Consider the following 18,984-nt stretch of genomic DNA (forward strand, 5'->3'; position numbering starts at 1 on the left):
GGGAGTCACCTCCTTCTGCTGTAGGGGAGACCCTTTGTGGTGCTCCAGGTGTGGTGTCTCAGTCAACAGGGAGCTACTGATAAATATTCCTAAACTATTATGGATAAGACACTTTGCCAGGGTCTATTAGGGGCACTTCAGCCCCATCAGGTGGGACAGCACACCTAAATGATATGGAGACGCCTCATTGCACTCTGTAAGAGATATCGTATCTCCCACAGAGACATATTCCATTCATCTTGCTTAGGAATTCACATTTCAGCAAGACAGATGAGATTGCAGGGATGATGCATGTACTGACGAAGGTTCTGCCATAGGTGTTATTAAGCATATGATGCTTGGCACATGTGCAGTTATCACTTGAAATACAGAGGCACACCTATATCTGAAAAGGAGGGGTGTGCTGGACACAGGTACTGCTGACAGAATTGTATCTTATGAATCCATAAGGGTTCTGCATTTTCTGGGACAGCTATGGACTTCATCTCTCTCTGAATCGAACAGTGAAATATGCCCCTTGCTTTGAACATACAGGTGGGATATGTGTGCAATCACCACCACAGACACTTGATTACTTTCCTCCAGCGTACACAAGTCTGCGAGGGCCTTGGAGTCAGCTCAATGTTCTAGTAAATGATCCACTCTCTCCAGTACTATTCTGTGCCTAAATCACAGAAACCAGATATCACCCAACAGCAAAACTGCTCACTGAATGGGCTATAGCCATAGGAAAGGACTTTGCTTCAAGAAGGACCAACAGTCGGCTGTGCCTCACTTGGGCTGTACATGAACATACAAAGAAGAGTAGCTGATTGCCTTGGTTTGGCCTCTGAAATCAGGTGCTCTAGTGACCTTATGGAATTTTCCATAACAGGAAGTGCTATTCACCCACATGGTCTCTCACTCTTAGTAGAAATATCTAACATGTAACTGTGTTTGTCCCCAGAAAACCCAGTGATTAGAAAAACCCACTATTTCCTGGGATTGGATGTTCCTGCTTTTAATCTCCCCTTGTCAGAGGAGCTAACACGGGGAGGCTGTTCCTTAGGTTTTTTTCTTTGTTAATGCTGTTACACCTGTAGTGAATACCATAAGACAAATGCTGTTGTATCTGTAAGGTCTGGCCAGGACCTCCACCTTCAGCATCCCCGATCTCCACAGGTGTTCCCTCAGGAAGACAAGATATTTAGGCAGTAACGGCTGGCGACTGGGAAGAGTGTGGGTCCGGGGAACAAAAATATATAACATATATATATTTTTTTTAAGTACCTTCTCCACAAGGCCGCACTTCTGCTCTGCAGGCTCCCAGTCTGCCCTGCAGCCAATCATGACGCTGCTCAGAGCAGCGTTATAATTGGCTGGAACTCCCTGGCAGGGCGCTCCAATGCAGACTGGGAGCCTGGGCTTGCTCTCCCCAACTCGACAATACAGTGCCGGGTTGGAGAGAGCCCTTGTACGCATGTGTGTTTGGCTGGCCCCAGATGGCCGACCAAACATACATGCGCACTGAGGGGAGTGCTCACTGCTCGTCACTCCCAGGGCCCCGGCCCTTTAAAAATAAAACAATGATAACCATAGTTTATTATCATTTTATTTTTAAAGGTTTGCAGCTTCTGCTTCTGGTGGGGGGTGAACAACACTCCTCCGCCATAGTGGACGAACCGCCCCTGCATCTAGGCGTCGAGATCCCACTTCTCTGCTGCATTATGTAGAGAGCATCCTGCCCTTTAATTCCACTGGGTTTTTCCATGGTGGGCTGGGGCCCTTGGAGGTAGGTTTAAAATCCCAGGCCTGATTCTAGTGCCTTTCCCAGCATCCAGAAGGTAATGGCAGCAGGCACGTGGAGGTTTCAAGAGAGAAAGAGAGAAAGGGATGAGAGAGGGAGAAGAGAGGGATGAGAAAAGAAGAGAGAGAGAATGGATAAATGTAAAGAGAGATATTGCACAAGTAGATGAAGGGAGCTGAGATGGTTAGAATATGTGTGGCTGGGGGCTTTGGTTCTCTAGTCTGGCACTGATTATGCACCATTTGCACTTACTAACAATGTACTATCTCAACAAAAGCCTACTGCTGTGACCTACTGGACAAGTAAGACTGTCTTCTTTTCCTGTGCCACCTAAAAAGACCCCCTTATTTTTGCTGCACTGTCCACCCTCTGAGCCACTAACGAGTAGAAGTGTGCAGGCAGCTCTGCTCCCGGAGCCAACAGATTTTTTGGAACTCTACTCTCTGTTTGGAGCGCGGAGTTATCCCAAAAACTGTGCTAGCTCTTCCAGCGGAGCGGAGCTCACCTTCTGCGCGCTGCAGCCCAGTATGGGCTGCACAGCACAAGCACACAGAGTCTACACTTGCGCTGTGCAGCCCATAACTGGGATGCAGCGCGCACCGGAGCAGAGGAGGGAGGCAGCCGCTGTTGAGGAGGACTCATCATCGCCGTCAGACGACGAGGAGAGGACGACCCCCGGGAAGACCCAGGTAAGTCCTTGTCTCTTTAGTTGTCGTTGTTTGTGCACACTGGTGCACAAACAAGGACTGAAACAGCAGCTTTCGCTGCCTACGACCCTGGCAGAGCACACAGGCCATTCCGGTGCACAAGAGGCCTCAGTGCACACGGGACAGGCCAGTGCATAGGAGGCCTGAAACTGCAGCTTTCACTCCCTACGGCCTTAGGCCATAGGCAGCAAAAGAAAGCTGCAGTTTTAAGCCTGTTGTGCACCGCACTGCCCCGTGTGCACTGCACAGAGTACAGGCCGGTGCACAAGAGGCCTAAAACAGCCACCTTCACTGCCTACAGCCTCCTGAATGTGCCCATCTAGGAAGTACTATGCAGGGTCGGGCCTGGCTGACCAAGCCTGACCCTGCTTTGCGCTTCTGAGATGGGTGCATTTAGGAAGGCTTCCGCGGGGCACGGAAATCCGGCTTCGTGAAAATCCACCGAGTTTTTTTCAACTCCGAAAAATCCCTCGAATCCGGACTTCATTCACCCCGCCCAGGCCTACTAGCGAGCATCTGGCTTCCACACATTGAACCACGCCATATTACTTCTTTGGGGCTTGCCTATCCTGCTGTCTACATGTCCTCTGTGCCCTCATGTTTAATGCACTTTATTCACTGGGCTGGGTACTAGGATGCCGTTTTACCCCTTGCAGACTTCCAAAAATGGCAGAAAAGATACTCCATTGTAACGGTGACAGAGTACCCCTCCACCAAACTCATAGTCCTTCCATTTGTTTAAGAGGCGGGCAGACCAAAATTATGTTGACAACCGAGTGTACTCTGGCTCTATCACTAACATATTTCTCTGACAGCCCAACAGAATACAGACTAACCGAAGGTAGCCATTCGAACACCTGCTCCATTTAATTTGGGTGAACAGACAGGGTTTGTCTTTTTTAATGCTGTCTGTCACTGCCAGGTAAAACCTGGAGGTGAGGGAAAATGACAACGATCCATTTTACAAGAGCAGACTCCCTCTTTGGAAGTTTGTTTTTGAAACATTAAATACTGTGTAAAAGTTTGAAAGGTGACCATCCTGTTTGATGGAGCTGTCAGTCATGCCTTTACAAAATTGACAGGAACCATCATGATAGCTGTTCCTGTCAATGTTAACAGCCATCCGTGGGGCTGGCAGACAAATCTAGATTTCGCAGACGGAGGTCCTTTCGGATGGCAGGGGCAATGTCCTCTGCCATCCCCACAGAGTACCCTCTGACTGCTAAACTTTAAACAAGCCCTTTAGTCACTGCCGAGGGCCCCACCTTGTAAAACTGTTCTTGAATTCACCATATTCATCAGAGACACTATACTCTTCGACAAAGTCTCCATTCACAACGCTGTGTCCCAAGACAGGGAAAAGGAGTGAAAAGATGGGGAGTGCACTTAGGGCTTCATGGTCGACTTGAATGTAGGTTGCTCAAATATTTCACTAACCATTGCCTCCACAAATAATGGTGTAAAACAGTGGTTCCCAACCTGTGGTCCGGGGACCCCTGGGGGTCCGCAAAGCCTCGTCAAGGGGTCCCCGACTGCTTATACAATTAAATAATACTAACAGATTATGGTGGTCATTCTGACCCTGGCGGTCTTAGACCGCCAGGGCGGAGGACCGCGGGAGCACCGCCGACAGGCCGGCGGTGCTCCAATGGGGATTCCGACCGCGGCGGTAAAGCCGCGGTCGGACCGGCACCACTGGCGGGGTCCCGCCAGTGTACCGCCGCCCCATTGAATCCTCCGCGGCGGCGCAGCTTGCTGCACCGCCGCGGGGATTCCGACCCCCCCTACCGCCATCCAGATCCCGGCGGTCAGACCGCCGAGATCCGGATGGCGGTAGGGGGGGGTCGCGGGGCCCCTGGGGGCCCCTGCAGTGCCCATGCCACTGGCATGGGCATTGCAGGGGCCCCCGTAAGAGGGCCCCTACATGTATTTCACTGTCTGCTGCGCAGACAGTGAAATACGCAACGGGTGCAACTGCACCCGTCGCACAGCTTCCACTCCGCCGGCTCGATTCCGAGCCGGCTTCATCATGGAAGCCTCTTTCCCGCTGGGCTGGCTGGCGGTCGGAAGGCGACCGCCCGCCAGCCCAGCGGGAAAGTCAGAATTACCGCCGCGGTCTTTCGACCGCGGAACGGTAACCTGACGGCGGGACTTTGGCGGGCGGCCTCCGCCGCCCGCCAAGGTCAGAATGAGGGCCTATGTCCCCAGCTTTCAGTAATGACTCAGTGGGGGGGTCCCCAGATTCCAGAAATGATTCAGTGGGGGTCCCCAGGTTCCAGTATTGATAAAGTAGGGGTCCATAGAAGTCAAAAGGTTGGGAACCACTGGTGCATACTGCTGCCTGCTTTTGCACACACTGTAACATACACACCACCCTCACACTCTATCAAATTCCCAGAGATTAAAAAGTGTTGGCTCAAGCATTTTCATTCATGACTTCAGAGGAAGCCGTGCCAAAGGGTGCTACTGACTTCCCATTCAATTCCTCTATGCAGACGTAATGAGCCTTGTTAAATCATTAAGACTTTCATAATTGCTATAAAGGCAAACAACAAAAATCGATTTGTTCCAGCAAGGTCAGTCCTTCCCTCCACACCCATCAACCTTAAGACTTTGGATAAGAATTCTCCTGCGCCCAGTCGCTTCAGGCGAGGAGTATTCTTTATACCAGGTCAGGGAGTGGAGCTTTGTACGAGCTTCAGGTCAGGATTCATCTGAATAGCAGTTTCCAGTTAGGAGCCTTCATGTTTCTGGACGGGAGGTGCATCCCTGTCTTAATCACCTATAACTGAGGAACCTCCTGAATAAGTGTTTTTCCAGATACTAGTTTCCAATGAGGAGTCTTTGTAAAATTGACAAGAGCGAGGAGCCTTCTCTATATTCTAGGTGAACATCAGTTGTTTGCGAGGGATCTTCTGAATACTGACTCCAAGATGGTTTTTGCAAGCTCCGGTTGAGCAGCCTTCTAAATACCAGCTCAGACTAAGGATCCTTCTCTATACCAAGGACATCACATCGTTCTGGCTCAGAAGACAGCTCCAGGTGAGACAATATATCTATTGCAGTACGAGTGTTGTGGGAAATTGCAGAACTTCACTTTAATATATGTGCTGGAATTTGTAACTTTCATTACATTTGTATGGGCTCTTTAAAACAGCCGTAGGAGAAGAGTCTACTGAACTAACTTTTGTTAAAGAGAAAACATACAAAATGACTTTTGTGTCCTGTCCAACAAAACAAGTGAAACATCGTTAGCTTATTCAGTTATTTCCCTGAAAACCGCATGAAAGAATTTTGTGGTAAAATGTGAAAACTTCGCCAAAATCATTTGTTTAAAAAACATAACTGTGTGATTCATCAAGTGTACAATTATGAAATATTATCAGTTTCACCTGTTGAATTATAATTCTACACATCCCTACACCAGAGGTGGGTGAGCAACCACATCCCACTTGTGAACCCCATGCCCTGCTCCAGGTGAGAAAACTTAGCGTGCTCAAAGTGAGCAACTCGCTCAAATTCAGATTAGCATCTCCCTGAATTTTTATGAGATGCCTCAGCTATCTCCAGGGGAGTGAGACACCTCTCTAACATTGTGTTTAGATGCAGTCTGTGTGTAGCGCTGCTTTTCAAGCAATGCATGAAGGAGGTGCCGGGCTGCTCTTCCCTGGAAGTGGGCCCTTCATCATTGCATCTGTTGGCCGTTGTTGGATATGAAGAAGGGGGGTTCAGAGTTCCATCTCCCTAGTCCTCGGTGCTGGCTCAGGTGCACAGCTCCTGCAGGCTGCCAGCACTCACAGATGCATCAGCTGAGGCAGGCTGTAAGCAGGAGACACACATGCATGTGTTTCACTTGTCACAAAGTCCAGGCAACTCTGCAGGCATCTGCAGAATCAATGCTGCTGGGATCAGGGCTGTCAGTCAAAAGCCACAGAAAATCCTGGGCAGGCTAGGCAGTGACTGCTGAAATGAGGTTCTGATTCTTGGAAGCTTTAGGGACTGCAATGGAGCCCTTAAAGGCATAAAATCAGTCTCCAGCGCCCGCAGCTTAACAACTACCAGGGAAGCTTCTGGTGTCCCAGGCCTGATGTGGTGACGGGGGCAGGGTGTTTGGGAGCTTAGAGCCATGAGAATGGAGGGATCTATCTCCAGATCGTTTATGTTTGGCAGTTTGTGTAGGAAGCAGGTTGGGGGATACCAGCCTTAGGCATGTGGAAGGTTGGAGCGTCCTGAAGCCCCTGATCAGAAATATTCTATGTCCTGTGGACAATACACACGATTCTTAACAGTGTTTGCTGCTTCGTCATTTAGCACAGGGCTCAGTAAGATGTACAATAGGCTTAGACACACGGTCTGCCATGCAGCATGATTCAGAGTCCAATGCAGATGGAATTGTAGAAGTTCAGGCTGGACGTTGGCAGCATAGGGGCACATATAATCCAGTATAGGTGAGAAGAAATCCCTCTAATAATAAAAGGTAGAAGAGAGTTTGATTCCACTGTTTATTCTGGAGATAATGGTGACTATGGAATCAATGAGCCCCAGGTTTTTGCACGTTCTCAAAGGGCTCAGGGAAATGGGCAAAAGGAGGCCCCCTCATCAAACCGGATGTCATGTGTCAGTTTAACCCAGAGCCAAGGTCACTCAAACGGAAATGGACAGAGCTTGTTTTAAATCATACTGTCTTAAGCCAGTCGGCCTAGGGATTCCAATGTAGTAGGACTCAATGACTGGGACACTCGGGCAATGAATACCATAAAGGGCCTGGAGAAAGAACTAACAACCCCTGTGATGCCCCAAGGTGTTTAAGGTTGTGTTTGAAATGTAGTTGTCGAGCTTGATCAGGTGTGCCTAGTTCTCTAAAATGATAAATAATAAAAATAAAACCTTTATGCAGACATTTTCGTCCAGATAACACTATTACATTTTTTAAATATCACCTAAAACATTTAAAATCAATACAATCTCTAGGCCAATAAAACGATGAAAATACACAATGTTATAACCCTTGTGCCTTCGTACTAACACCAGTACCATAAAGTACAACTACTAGCTCAACACTTTCAGATTCTAGTCCAAATAAGTCATTGAAAGCAGAGATTATGGTTCTTACACCTGCCTTCTTCAGAACCATTTTTTAAATGCTACTTTCTTATATTCATTACTAGGTCTGGGCGGAGTTTGTAGAGTTCTGCATAAAAACTCAGTTAGGTCATGCCGTTTGATTTTTAGCGCCGGGTATTTATCCCGTACTCAAAAATCAGCACGAATGGCACCACCCGGAGTGCAAAAGGGTGCTGCTTCTTTTCTGCCACTCAAGTAGATTTTTTACTCAAGCTGCTCCTTATGCAATGCGAATGTAAGATTTCTCAAAGCGAGCTGTAGCGACCATCTGCAACCACCCGCGTTGTGAAATCTCCATGGGAGGTGATTTGGTTAAGATTGTACTTGCTCACGTTCGCCAACTTAATGTCGGCGAGTGTGAATGAGGAAAAAACTCCAATCTACTCAGCAGAGTTTTTTTTCGGAACTCCACACTCTAAGCGTAGTGGGAAAAACTTTGCAAACTCTATGAGCAGAGTGGAGTTTGCCACCCACCCCTATTTATTACTCCTGGGCAAATTAGCATCAATTGTATTAATTCATTATGACCCTTTCTCTGACAATTGCATCCACAACAGGAAGATGTAGGTAACCCAATGAATGTCTGATCATCTGATGAATGCCTCTAAAAACACCCAAGTATCTGAGGGCGCGACGGCTGCCCTGATCCATGGAAGCAAGTTCTTCAACTCTAAGATCAACCAGGGCGTCTTCTGCCCAGCAATAACAGTGGAAGATGGAGGGTACAATGAGACTCAGTGTGATCCCATCTGATAATTTCAACATTTATTTGAGCTACTTTGCTGGGGAAACTGTGAGATATGCAGCAGTCGCACTCTGCAAGACGTTTGGATGCTCACTTCTTTCTCGCCTTCCTAATAGTTTGTCTTTTATAGAGCTCTCACTCCCAAACTCTTCTTTAGTGAGTGAGAAAAGTATTGCTCGAGAGAACACCTTGGTTTGCCAACATGAACCTGCCAGACTCCCTGAGGGCGGCCAGTCAGTCTCCACCTTCTCATAACTTGAGGATGCAGATTGCCAAGCAGCCTGAACAGCCACGCTATCTTTAACCTACCATCCACAACCTCAGTGCACCCTCCTCGTCCACACCACTATAATGCAACACAAACTTCAACATATTGTTTGCCTCAATATTTATGTAGCGCACTACTCAAAAGTGGATTATCCAGGAGCAGCAACATTGCTGTTTCATCATCATAAGGTAAACCACTTCATTGTGCAATAAGCATCCAATAGAGGAAGCGCTATTCTCCTGGCCAACTATACTTTCCCTGTCGCATCACTAAAGCCCTCGGTAAGCATCCTGGGAGAACATCTGCCAGCTGCTGTTCTTTCTGTTTGTGATTCTGCAAATTGCCTAGAGAGATGCCTTGTGGTGGTGGAGTGGCTGATTTTTTGAGTAAGCCTGACTTCCTCCAAGAGGTTACTTGGAAAGGGAGTACTCTACACTCTGCAAATTTGTTTAAAAATGTAACCGAAAAGAACATTTACAGCACAATTTACATGACTTTGTTAAAATACCATAGGTTGTAAAAGAACCCTGGAAATATTCCTATATTTCCATGGCGTGACAACGGGATTTGGGGGAATCCACCCTCCTCCTCATGTTTTCTATTAATGCCGGATAGGGGGATTTAGAGTGCAATTTTCACATAATTTCAAAACAAGCAGCAACTGGCTGAATAATGAAGACACTCCAGTACTTTCATAAGGTGCCAATTAAACCTGATGCATGGCAGAAGTGTTCAAGGATAACCAGCTTAATTTAAATTATGGAGAAAAATTGTGACAAAATGGTATATTTAAGTGAATGCCTAAAAGTTACCGGAAACGCATAGGTGAAAAATGCAGTTCAAATTATAAAATTTCTCCTAGACTATGGTTTTTAACCACATCTATCTTCAATTGAATATCTCAATTGCTTTCTTTTTTAGGGTCGTGCGCACGCAAGCAGTCTGGCCCCTGTTGTAATCTTTCTGTGGGCTTTTAACCACACCCATCAGTTTGGTTGGTTCGTGGGCTTGCCTTTTAAAATCCACTTGATTTTATTAGTGAAAGGCATGCATACGTCATGCCTTTTTGGGTGTTTAGCCCTCCTCTACCGCACCGGTAAACTACTGAAAACATACGTGGCTCCATGTTTTCCGAATGGCTTCTGCACTATTTCTTTTTATTTCCTGTGCAGCGCGATCTCACTGGGCAGTAGTCGAGCTCTTTGCATGACATCGACCCTGTTAGATGGATAATTCTACTTTTGCTATTCTACATTTTCCGGTTACACGGATAATTGTACTTTTGCCGATACATTTCACTGCGAGCGAACTTCTGTTTCCTTTTCTGTGTCTCCTTCATGCTCATGGTGACCATCGGCTCACATATGTGAAACTGTTTTACTTTTCATTATCAGTTTATGTGGCAAGAAAGGTCCAGTTAGGAGTTTACAACAGAAATAGCTCGAGCAAATGCAAGACCCATTGCATTGCAAATGCTTGTTTTCTATCTTATCCTTTCCATGTGGACTCTAGTCTCTTTCAAAGGGGCAAAGTGGGATGTTAAAAACAATCACACAAAGCTTGCAATTTCATGCAGTATGCAGCAGAGCTACATGGATTTTACACCTGAATTACCAGTGCTATCTCTCAGTTTACAGACACATAATCCATAAACTGCAGTTCAAGAAAATATGCACATTCTGTTATCAAATTGAAATATGTGAATTTGAAAAAATGAAACCTAACGGCCCCAAAAAAAACTTAAGAATTTAAAAAAAAAAACCTTGTCCCGAAATATCGATTTCACCTTTATCAAATATACATTTAGGCGCTCATTAGGACCTTGGCAAATGCCGCCTACCGCCACGGCGACGGCCGCCAACATACCGTTGCTGTGGTTACCGACCGTCCATGGCATTATGACCGTAGACGGAATTCCACCAGAAGGCTGGCAGAATCCCATCAACGGTCATGGCAGCTGACGGTGGGAAGGTGGCACTGGTCAGCAAAACACCGCCTACCGTATCATGTTCCACGATACGAACTGGTGGTGTTTTGCTGGTGGATGCTGCTGCTGGCAGCAGCGCCATGTCCTGTCTCCTGCCGGAGGACCCCCTGAAAGCAGGTAAGTCAGGCTCTCTGACAGGAGAGGGGGGTGTTGTGTGCATGAGTGGGGGTGGGGTGTGTTTGACTGTGTGTGAATGTGTGCATGAGTGTGTAATGTGTGTATGCATGAGTGGGTGTGAGTGTACGTGCATGTTGTGCCGTGAGATTCTGTGTATGCCTGGATGTATGTTCATGAGTGTTGCTGTGAGTGTGTATGAATGTATGAATGCGTGGGTGAATGTGTGTATGCATGTGTGTATGGTTGTGTATGTATGTGCATGTATGTGTGTAAATGTGCGGGGAGGGGGAGGGTGGGGGAGACCTCTATCAGTGCCAGGCCGGCGGTAGTTACTGCTGTGGCAGTTGGTGTGGTACATTGGCGATTTGGCTTTGGCCAAACCGCCAATGTCATAATAGTGGAGGTAGGTACCGGCAGCCTGTTGGTGGTAATACCTCCACTATACCACCAACTGCCGGGGTCGTAATGACCCCCTTAGTGTCAAAGATCAATTTATAATTTTCATCACGGTCTTTCATACACTCTTGCAACACATGGGTCGACTCTGTCTTGTATGCCAGTGAATCACCAGCTCATGGTATGGATATTCAAAAAATGCCAGGAATTACCACTATTATGCCAGGGCCCAGCATTAAACCAGAGAAGGGCACCATCATGCCATGGATGCTCATAATTGGTCAATAATTGCTAGTGTTACACCAGGGTCAGTATTATTCTAAGGGTGGACTGCCCCCGGAGATCTTTGAGGCAAGGAGATTGTTTTTATTTTTTATGCCCAATGTTAGCGAACGATGACCAACTTAAAATTGTATATGAGAGTTTAAAATACGAAAGGATTTTTCTGCCCTCTCAGTAAAGGCCCATAGGGCTCTAGAGCCTTTGTCAGAAAAAGAAAATGGTCCTCTCATAGTCGCTGTCACTTCCCCGTCATTCAGTCAGTTGATTCACAGGTTGTGTGAGAATAGAAGTAACCTATTGGTGTATCCCAAAAGACGGTCCCTTTCACCAATATGTGACTTGCGTGAGGCCACCTGGCTGTGGCCGATGTCTCAAATTGCCCCCGAAATGCTGATATCATTGTCCGTTGATCACTGGTCCACCTGGACAGTCAAATCGCCACAGGAACAGTTCAGGGCCTGACTGCAGGCCATGTGTTATCAGTTGAACTGTTAGTGTAATGCCTGTCCTTCTGTTGCTTTCGAACTATGGATATACAGCACTCTACTGGAGAGCTCTGGGTCACCTTTTCTAAAAGAGCGTTCTGTACCAGTGCTATGAACTACACAGACTGTGCATATTAGGAAGGCCGAGAGTGGGCTGTTGGCCCATCAAACGTGCAGTGCGTATTTTTTTCCCTGCGTGAGACGCTCTTCGGGGGGGTCACAAGGCAAACGAGCTACTGGGCCTCAACCGTGATGGCTGTGTTTGTTTTGCTCTTGTCCTTGGGCCCATGCTATCAAAGCACTTTACTCTTTAGGTAGCTAGGGCGAGTAACCAAAGGCTTTTCAGGCAGATAGTGTGAGGGGCAGAGATTCAGAACTCAGCGGTCAACCACCAGACACAAAAAAACACTCTCCAGTCCAGTCCTCGTCTTAGAAATACAGAAGTACTTTAATAGCACAGCAAATGGAAATTCTAGACACATTAATTGGGTCCCTCACAGGGTTCTTAAAACACCATACTTCCCACACCCCTATAGAGCCTCAGTACAATGGTGGTAGTTCCTGCCACACAGCAACGACTTACCACCATGGCTGCAGCTCCCACCCTACTACAGCGACCTAGTAATGCAGGAAAACCTAGGACAAGATTCGGCTCAGTTGTGAGATCACTATTTGATTTATGCAGGTAATCAGGAAATGAGAGGCCCCGTAGGTCAGTTCAGTTTATATTTTGCAATAAACTTTGTATCAGTACTTGTTACTCCTTTCAATATGCTGTTCAAGTCGTTCAACATGGTCTCGAGTTTTACCTGTCCTAGTGGATGCAGCTCAGCACTCTGGTGGTTGTGGTTCGCCTTTTGTGGGCACAGGACCAGTGACTGTCAGTGGGAGAAGGATCTCAATAGATCAAATCTTGGCTCATGTGTCTGAAAAATACAGCATGGTAATCCTGGTTCATCCTTCATCCAGTTTCAGTCTCCATGGTGTTAGGGGCCCCTGTGTTACAGCAGTCCTGAGGTCTTTGTCCATAGCGCACAGCAGTGACAGAACAGTTTGATCGGGTCACAGACGAGATGCTGGACAGCATGCTTCTACCTAGTGGGTTGTGTTGCTTCACGCAGTTCTCCACTTGAACTACGGAGGGAGACTGTTGAATGTCACACTCCCAAATGTAAGTCTTCTTTTGCTGGGTGTTCCACTCCTGGAGGGCATGGATGAATGGCACCCTTCTTACCTCTATGAGCAGGTAGGTTGATTTCTAGGTGGCAGGCACACCGCCAGCTTCAACTTAAGCTGATGTTTCCTCATCTCTGGTAGGGTGTCAATCATGCAGAGACCATCCATGGATTACAACAGCTTTTTGAGTACACAGTGCTGCTCTCCCTTACATGGTGAAGAAGAACTTGATTGTTTTGGGACCCACATTTATGCTAATTTCTGACGACTGAAGATTTGGAACCACTGTCTAAAGCCCTGCTACCTGTTTGGGGAGATTACTTTTTAAATGTAATTTTCTGGCTGCAGTGCAGGCTCGGACTTTCTACAAGGCGATGAATATCACAGCAGGTAGTGATGATGGAGTATACAAGGAGTATGCCAAAATACCTGCACAATGAGGTTTGAGGACTATGCACATGGCTGTCATCAACCTTCCGGAAATAGCAATTAGGAAAATGTAAAAACACCAGGCCCTGCCTAGTAACTTCCTCAACCTTAACAACAAAATCTGCAGCCTCACCTACTATTCTCTGACACACAACAAATGACAGTACTCAGAAATGACTAATCATCAATCATCTGTTAAAAGGTCTTTATACAATTTCTAAGGGTAGCCTGATCTCCACCCTCCCTCACTTAAGTGCCTGGGTCTCTTCCAGACAACTTCAGGAAAGCAGGTAATAAGCCACAACTGCGGGGGGAAAGCTGCATCTCATCCCTCATCAAACCAGGGGCTACCAAAGTTGTTTCTACTAATCAGTCTCTCACAACAGCACAGAGTCTTGCTACCATCTCCACCAGTAATTCTTAACGTTTTGAATTATGTGCATGCCCACATTCTTAACGTTTTTACCTGTGCGGACTCTCACTTAGGGGGTCTTCACGAGTTTGGCGGTCGGAAATATCAGACCACCAAGCTCCCGACGAGGAGACTGACACTGTGCTGGTGGTCTCCCCACCAGCCCCATTACAACTTTGCACCTGGCTGACCTTCCCGCCCGTCAGCCCAGTGGGAAAGGTGCGGCAGCCTTGTTCCTGGCTCATAATTGAGCCGGCGGGAATGCTGGGGTGAACCAGCAACCTTGAAGTGTGCAGTGTCTGCACAGCAAATAGTGTGCATTTCAAGGGTGCTGGGCAGGGTGATCCCTGCACTTGTTCTCCACCAGCTTCTTCATTGCAGTCAGACCGCCATGAAAAGACTGGCAGAGAACAGCACTGACTTCAGCACATCCCTGGCTGATCACAACCAAGACCGCCATCACCCTGTCTGGAGCAGAGATCCAGGCGGAGATGGCAGTCCCCTGGAGGTCCGACTGCCAGGGTCGTAATGTGGTGGTCGGACCTCCACAGCAGCGGTAGTCCAACCGCCACCATGAGTCTGGCGTTCTTGAGACCGCCAGACTCATAAGCAGGCCCTTCAACATTATTGGAATCCAGCAACCCCCATTGAGTCATTTATTAGTCAAAGCTGAGGACCCCAGCCTAAGCAATTTTGATGATTTGACCCACAAAACAGTACACAAATATACAGACACAAACATTAATTAAATACATACACAAATAATGACATAGTTTATTTAATTCACATACAAATATAAAATATCAAAATGCTGTTTTCAATGGCAATGTTGGACCTTTTCTAAATTCAATTGATGCCACTCAAAGCCCATATTATACTCTGTATGATGCACTTGCACTGCTCCCATGAATGAATCTGATGACACCAACTTATTTTTTAATCTCCAATTTCAAATTCCTTCAATTTACAGAACATTTTAAAATTGACAGTTGTGAGAAATTGGGTTGTTGGTTGACTGTGGTGTGAGCCCTGGTCAAAGAATACCCACAATCCCTTGCAGGGTTAACCACAAAAAGTCACTAATTTAATCTGTGCTTAACCCTGGGTAATTTGGCACAAAAAGCAGTCAGGCTAATCTTGGAGGCAATGTGTTAAGTATTTATGCAGTACTCAAATAACTATACAGTGAAAACACAACACAATTAAATCCCAAACCAATTTAGATTTTTTTAAATGTAAGGTTCAAAATACCAAGTCCTCAATTTTGGAAAATGGCCACCTGGGCACCGTTAACACAACAACTAAGGGTCCAGGAATGGATGCAGAACTCTGGGGGGTTCAAACCTCTCTCAGGCTGGGTCCAGGTGCAGGTTTAAGATAGTGGGAGCCTGCTACGTCCTTGTGGCTCAGACCAGGAGACCAGCTAAACTAGCCCTTGGAGTCACTTCTGAAGTCCTGGGTGCAGGCGGTGATGCAGCGCTCTACAGCAGGGCTGGCCTCAGAGAGTCCCAAGCAGGCTTCGGGCAGCAAAGCAGTCCTTCCAGCTACAGCAGCAGTCTGGCAGAGTGCACAGCAAGTCATCCTCTGAGAGTCCTTCCGCAGGGCTAGTAGTGAACTGAGGAGCAGGTCTCAGAGCCCTATTTTTATACCCCGGTGCCCTGCTCCTAGAAGTTGGGTGAAGTTTCCAGAAAGGTTCTCTGAAGTTGAAGTAATTTCCTGCCTCCCCTGCCCTGGCTCCCAGCTGGCTGCACTGACAATACAGGTTTGTTAAGCCTATTGTGTGGTAGCAGAGCTCAGCCTATTTAGTTGCAAATGGGGATGTGCTTAGTTCTGCCCACCATCAAGTCAGTTAATGTCCCATTCAGGCTCTGCTAAACCCCTTCCTCTCCCTCCCCCCATTGTGTGACTGTCTGGGGTGAATTCACCACCTGCCAATTTTCAGTTACACCTAGTCATGTGACCTAAGGCAGATTAGAGGCAGAGGGGGCTAATAGCAGGAAAATGCCAACTTTTTAAAACTTGAGATGATAAATCTGACTTTACCATTAAAGAAGGTTTATCATTACAAGTTCATAGGTACCAAGCATGAGGTATCTACCACCTCTGCATTAGTAATTACAATTTATTAATTTTAATAAGGAATCCCCAATGTTATCTTATGGGAGGGGTAGGACTCTCAGTCGCGAGAAAGCAAATTTGGTAGTTTTACACTACTAGGACATCTAAAACTAAGAAGTACATGTCCTATCTTTTAATTACACAGCACCCTGACTTATGGGCTACTTAGGGCCTACCTTAAGGGTGACATATATGTAATAATAGAGGAGTTTAAGGTTTGGCAAGGGGCTTTAAATGTGAATAATATGTGCAATAGCAGCCCTGGGACAAGTTTTAAGGTACGACTTAAGCACTGCAGACCCACTAGTAGCATTTAATTTACAGGCCTTGGGTATATGGTATACCATTCTACAAAGAACTTACATATAAAATATTCCAATCAGGCAAATGTTTCAGGGGAGAGAGAACAAGAACTTTAGCGCTGGTTAGCAGTGGTAAAGTGCACAGAGTCCTAAGCCCAACAAGCAAAAATCCAGCAAAAATCAGGAGGAGGAAGGCAAAAGGTTTGGGGGTGATCCTGTAGCGAGGGCCATTTCTAACACCAGTGCTATATTGTTCTTCCTTATTTATAAATACTTTATAAATCTGTTAATATTATTTGATTTTCTAAGCAGCTGGGGCCCTTTGAGCAGGTGTTGAGGACCACCAGAAGTACCAGACCACAGATTAAAAATCGTTGATCTACACCATACACATATGCACTCGACATTCACACACACCAGCGCAAAAGTCTGGGTGTTACATCTAAGTGGAACTTTATTTACATGGTGCCAAGCCACATTCCCACTGAAACATATAAAAGGTCTACTCACTACTATCAATCAACAAAAGTACTGATATGCTGCCACAACCTCTTCACATCAATAACCCAGGACACTGACAGTAGACCATGTGCATACTTGATACAGCCTACCAGGTGGCAGAACAGTTTCTAGACCTTAGAATCACCATGGATAGGCCTTGCCTCAGTGGACACCCTACATTAGAGTGTGAACTGTGCCAACAAAAATCAGCATACCAGTTTCCCATACCGTTGGGTCACTCTAGACAGGGGTACATGTCTGTTTACCATGCAGGGAACACTCCCAACCCTATACCAGTTCACTCCAAGGGTTTTCAGGTGTGAAACAGAGGTATTGCTGTACAGCTTCAGACACTTGGGGTGACAGATGAAAAAAGGAAAAGAAAATAAGGCACAGAATCCCAGGTTGGATGTAAGGTTTATTTTATACTTTCATACTTTTTTGTGATTGTTAATTTGCACATAATGTTTCTGTATATGAATGAAATACATTTTGCAATACTTTTTTTCCTTATTTCCCATTTTCGATTTGGAAAGTAGCAATATGCACCTGAAAAATCAATTAAAAGGTTTATATGCTTTATTCCATAGTGATAATCTTGGACGTAATTAAAAGAGGTATAAAGTGTTCTAAAATGTAATTATTCACAATTTTAGAAGTTATTGTTTTCACTTATAGAAAAATGTTTTTTATATTAGGTTGTTTTGTTATATGTTTCTTCTAAGAATAAAAGAATAAAAACTGTTGCCTAAACATTATACATCGAGTATGCTATTATCAGATGAATCATGAAAAAACTCTATTAATCAATGTTATCCACACTTGCAATGTGGTGCTCTTCTACGTTAATAATCTGAAATGAGACAAATGCGTGTTGTTCCAACTCCAGGTGTGCAACCTCTGTGATAAAGGGATCTCCAGATTATGGCTGATCAACTGCCTGAACAGAGGAAGCGCCCAAGCCTCAGCAGTGATGGATCCTCCCTGGTCGAGAAGATTCGCTATGAGAAATCCTGGTTGCACCGGCACTGCTCGTCTGTGGCCATGAGAGACAAAAAAGCAAAGAAGTCTGGACAGCTCTTCTCAGGGCTGCTGGTGATGAACGTAGTGTTCCTGGGCAGTGCCCTCATCAGCAGCATGATCTTCAACAAAGTGGCCATCACCCCGTTTGATGTGAAGGTCTTCCTCAGCCTCCTCATGGTGCTGTCCAGCTGCTGGTTGCTTTACTACATGCTTGGCACATCCCGGAAGCCCCACGCAGTTCTCTACAGGGATGTCCATGCTGGGGCTTTCTGGCTCCGTGGTGAGTCCTGGAGATGGGTCCAATGCTTGCAATCATATTTGCTGCTTTTTGCAGATTTTGTAGAAAAATACATGAAAGGCACACTATCTTGCATATGATACATCACATGGTAAAAATGTCACATCACTGCACTGACCCGACCACTACATCGCAAGCTACCTCTAGGTAAACAGATGTAAAGTTAAGAATAGTATAGAATAGTATATATGCATTTTGCTTGATGATGTAGTGGTGGGTGAAGTAGATGAAGTAATGGATGCAATATTTTTGTAAGTCAGTATTGTTGACCAGCAGGACCTGGTTTTTGTCAATACCTTAATGTGCGACTCACAGAGATGAAACAGGTTCGTTCATAACTGAAGCTAGGTCTCATTTAGTCCTGGTGAGCCAACAAGCAGCACTGCCTCCACAACCCCAGCTGCAACTTGCCTGCCATGTAGAAGTCTCCTTGCCTGGTCTGACAGGATAAAGGTGCTTCAACTAACCCAGTAGGTGTACTTTCGATGAAATTGCAGAATTTCGGCATTCCCCCTCCCCCACCCCCTCCCAGCTGGATCAGCCTTTTTTATTGCTTTTTTTTTGCTTTTGAAAAGTGAAATACAGTGGCTCACTGGCTTGAGCGGGGGTGAAAACGTGTTTTTTTCCATTCCCGGAACAAATGCTCAGGTGGTCCTAGGCAGAATCAAACATGGTGGATATGGCATCAGTGGTCGTGCCCTAAATATTGCTTTCTGATGCCATGCCTGAAGGGGTTTTGAAACACTGGTCTCTGCCATGTGAACCACAGCGGTTTCCTGAGGTGGGAGAACTGAGGGTTGAGTTGAGGGGACGGCCGCCGTTTTGTGT

General features: G+C 46.2%; 1 protein-coding gene across 1 annotated transcript in view; it reads left to right on the plus strand.

The window, feature by feature from the left end:
* Positions 1-5,097: 5,097 nt before the first annotated feature.
* OTOP3 (otopetrin 3) overlaps positions 5,098-18,984 on the plus strand; it is an 87,297-nt gene continuing 73,410 nt past the window's right edge. Inside the window, exons 1-2 of the mRNA XM_069200103.1 lie at positions 5,098-5,535; positions 17,725-18,138. Coding sequence (XP_069056204.1) covers positions 17,760-18,138 — 379 coding nt within the window. The 5' untranslated portion in view covers positions 5,098-5,535; positions 17,725-17,759. The remainder of the gene's footprint in view (positions 5,536-17,724; positions 18,139-18,984) is intronic.

This window comes from Pleurodeles waltl, chromosome 7, assembly GCF_031143425.1.
Source record: "Pleurodeles waltl isolate 20211129_DDA chromosome 7, aPleWal1.hap1.20221129, whole genome shotgun sequence".
Lineage (NCBI taxonomy): Eukaryota > Metazoa > Chordata > Amphibia > Caudata > Salamandridae > Pleurodeles > Pleurodeles waltl.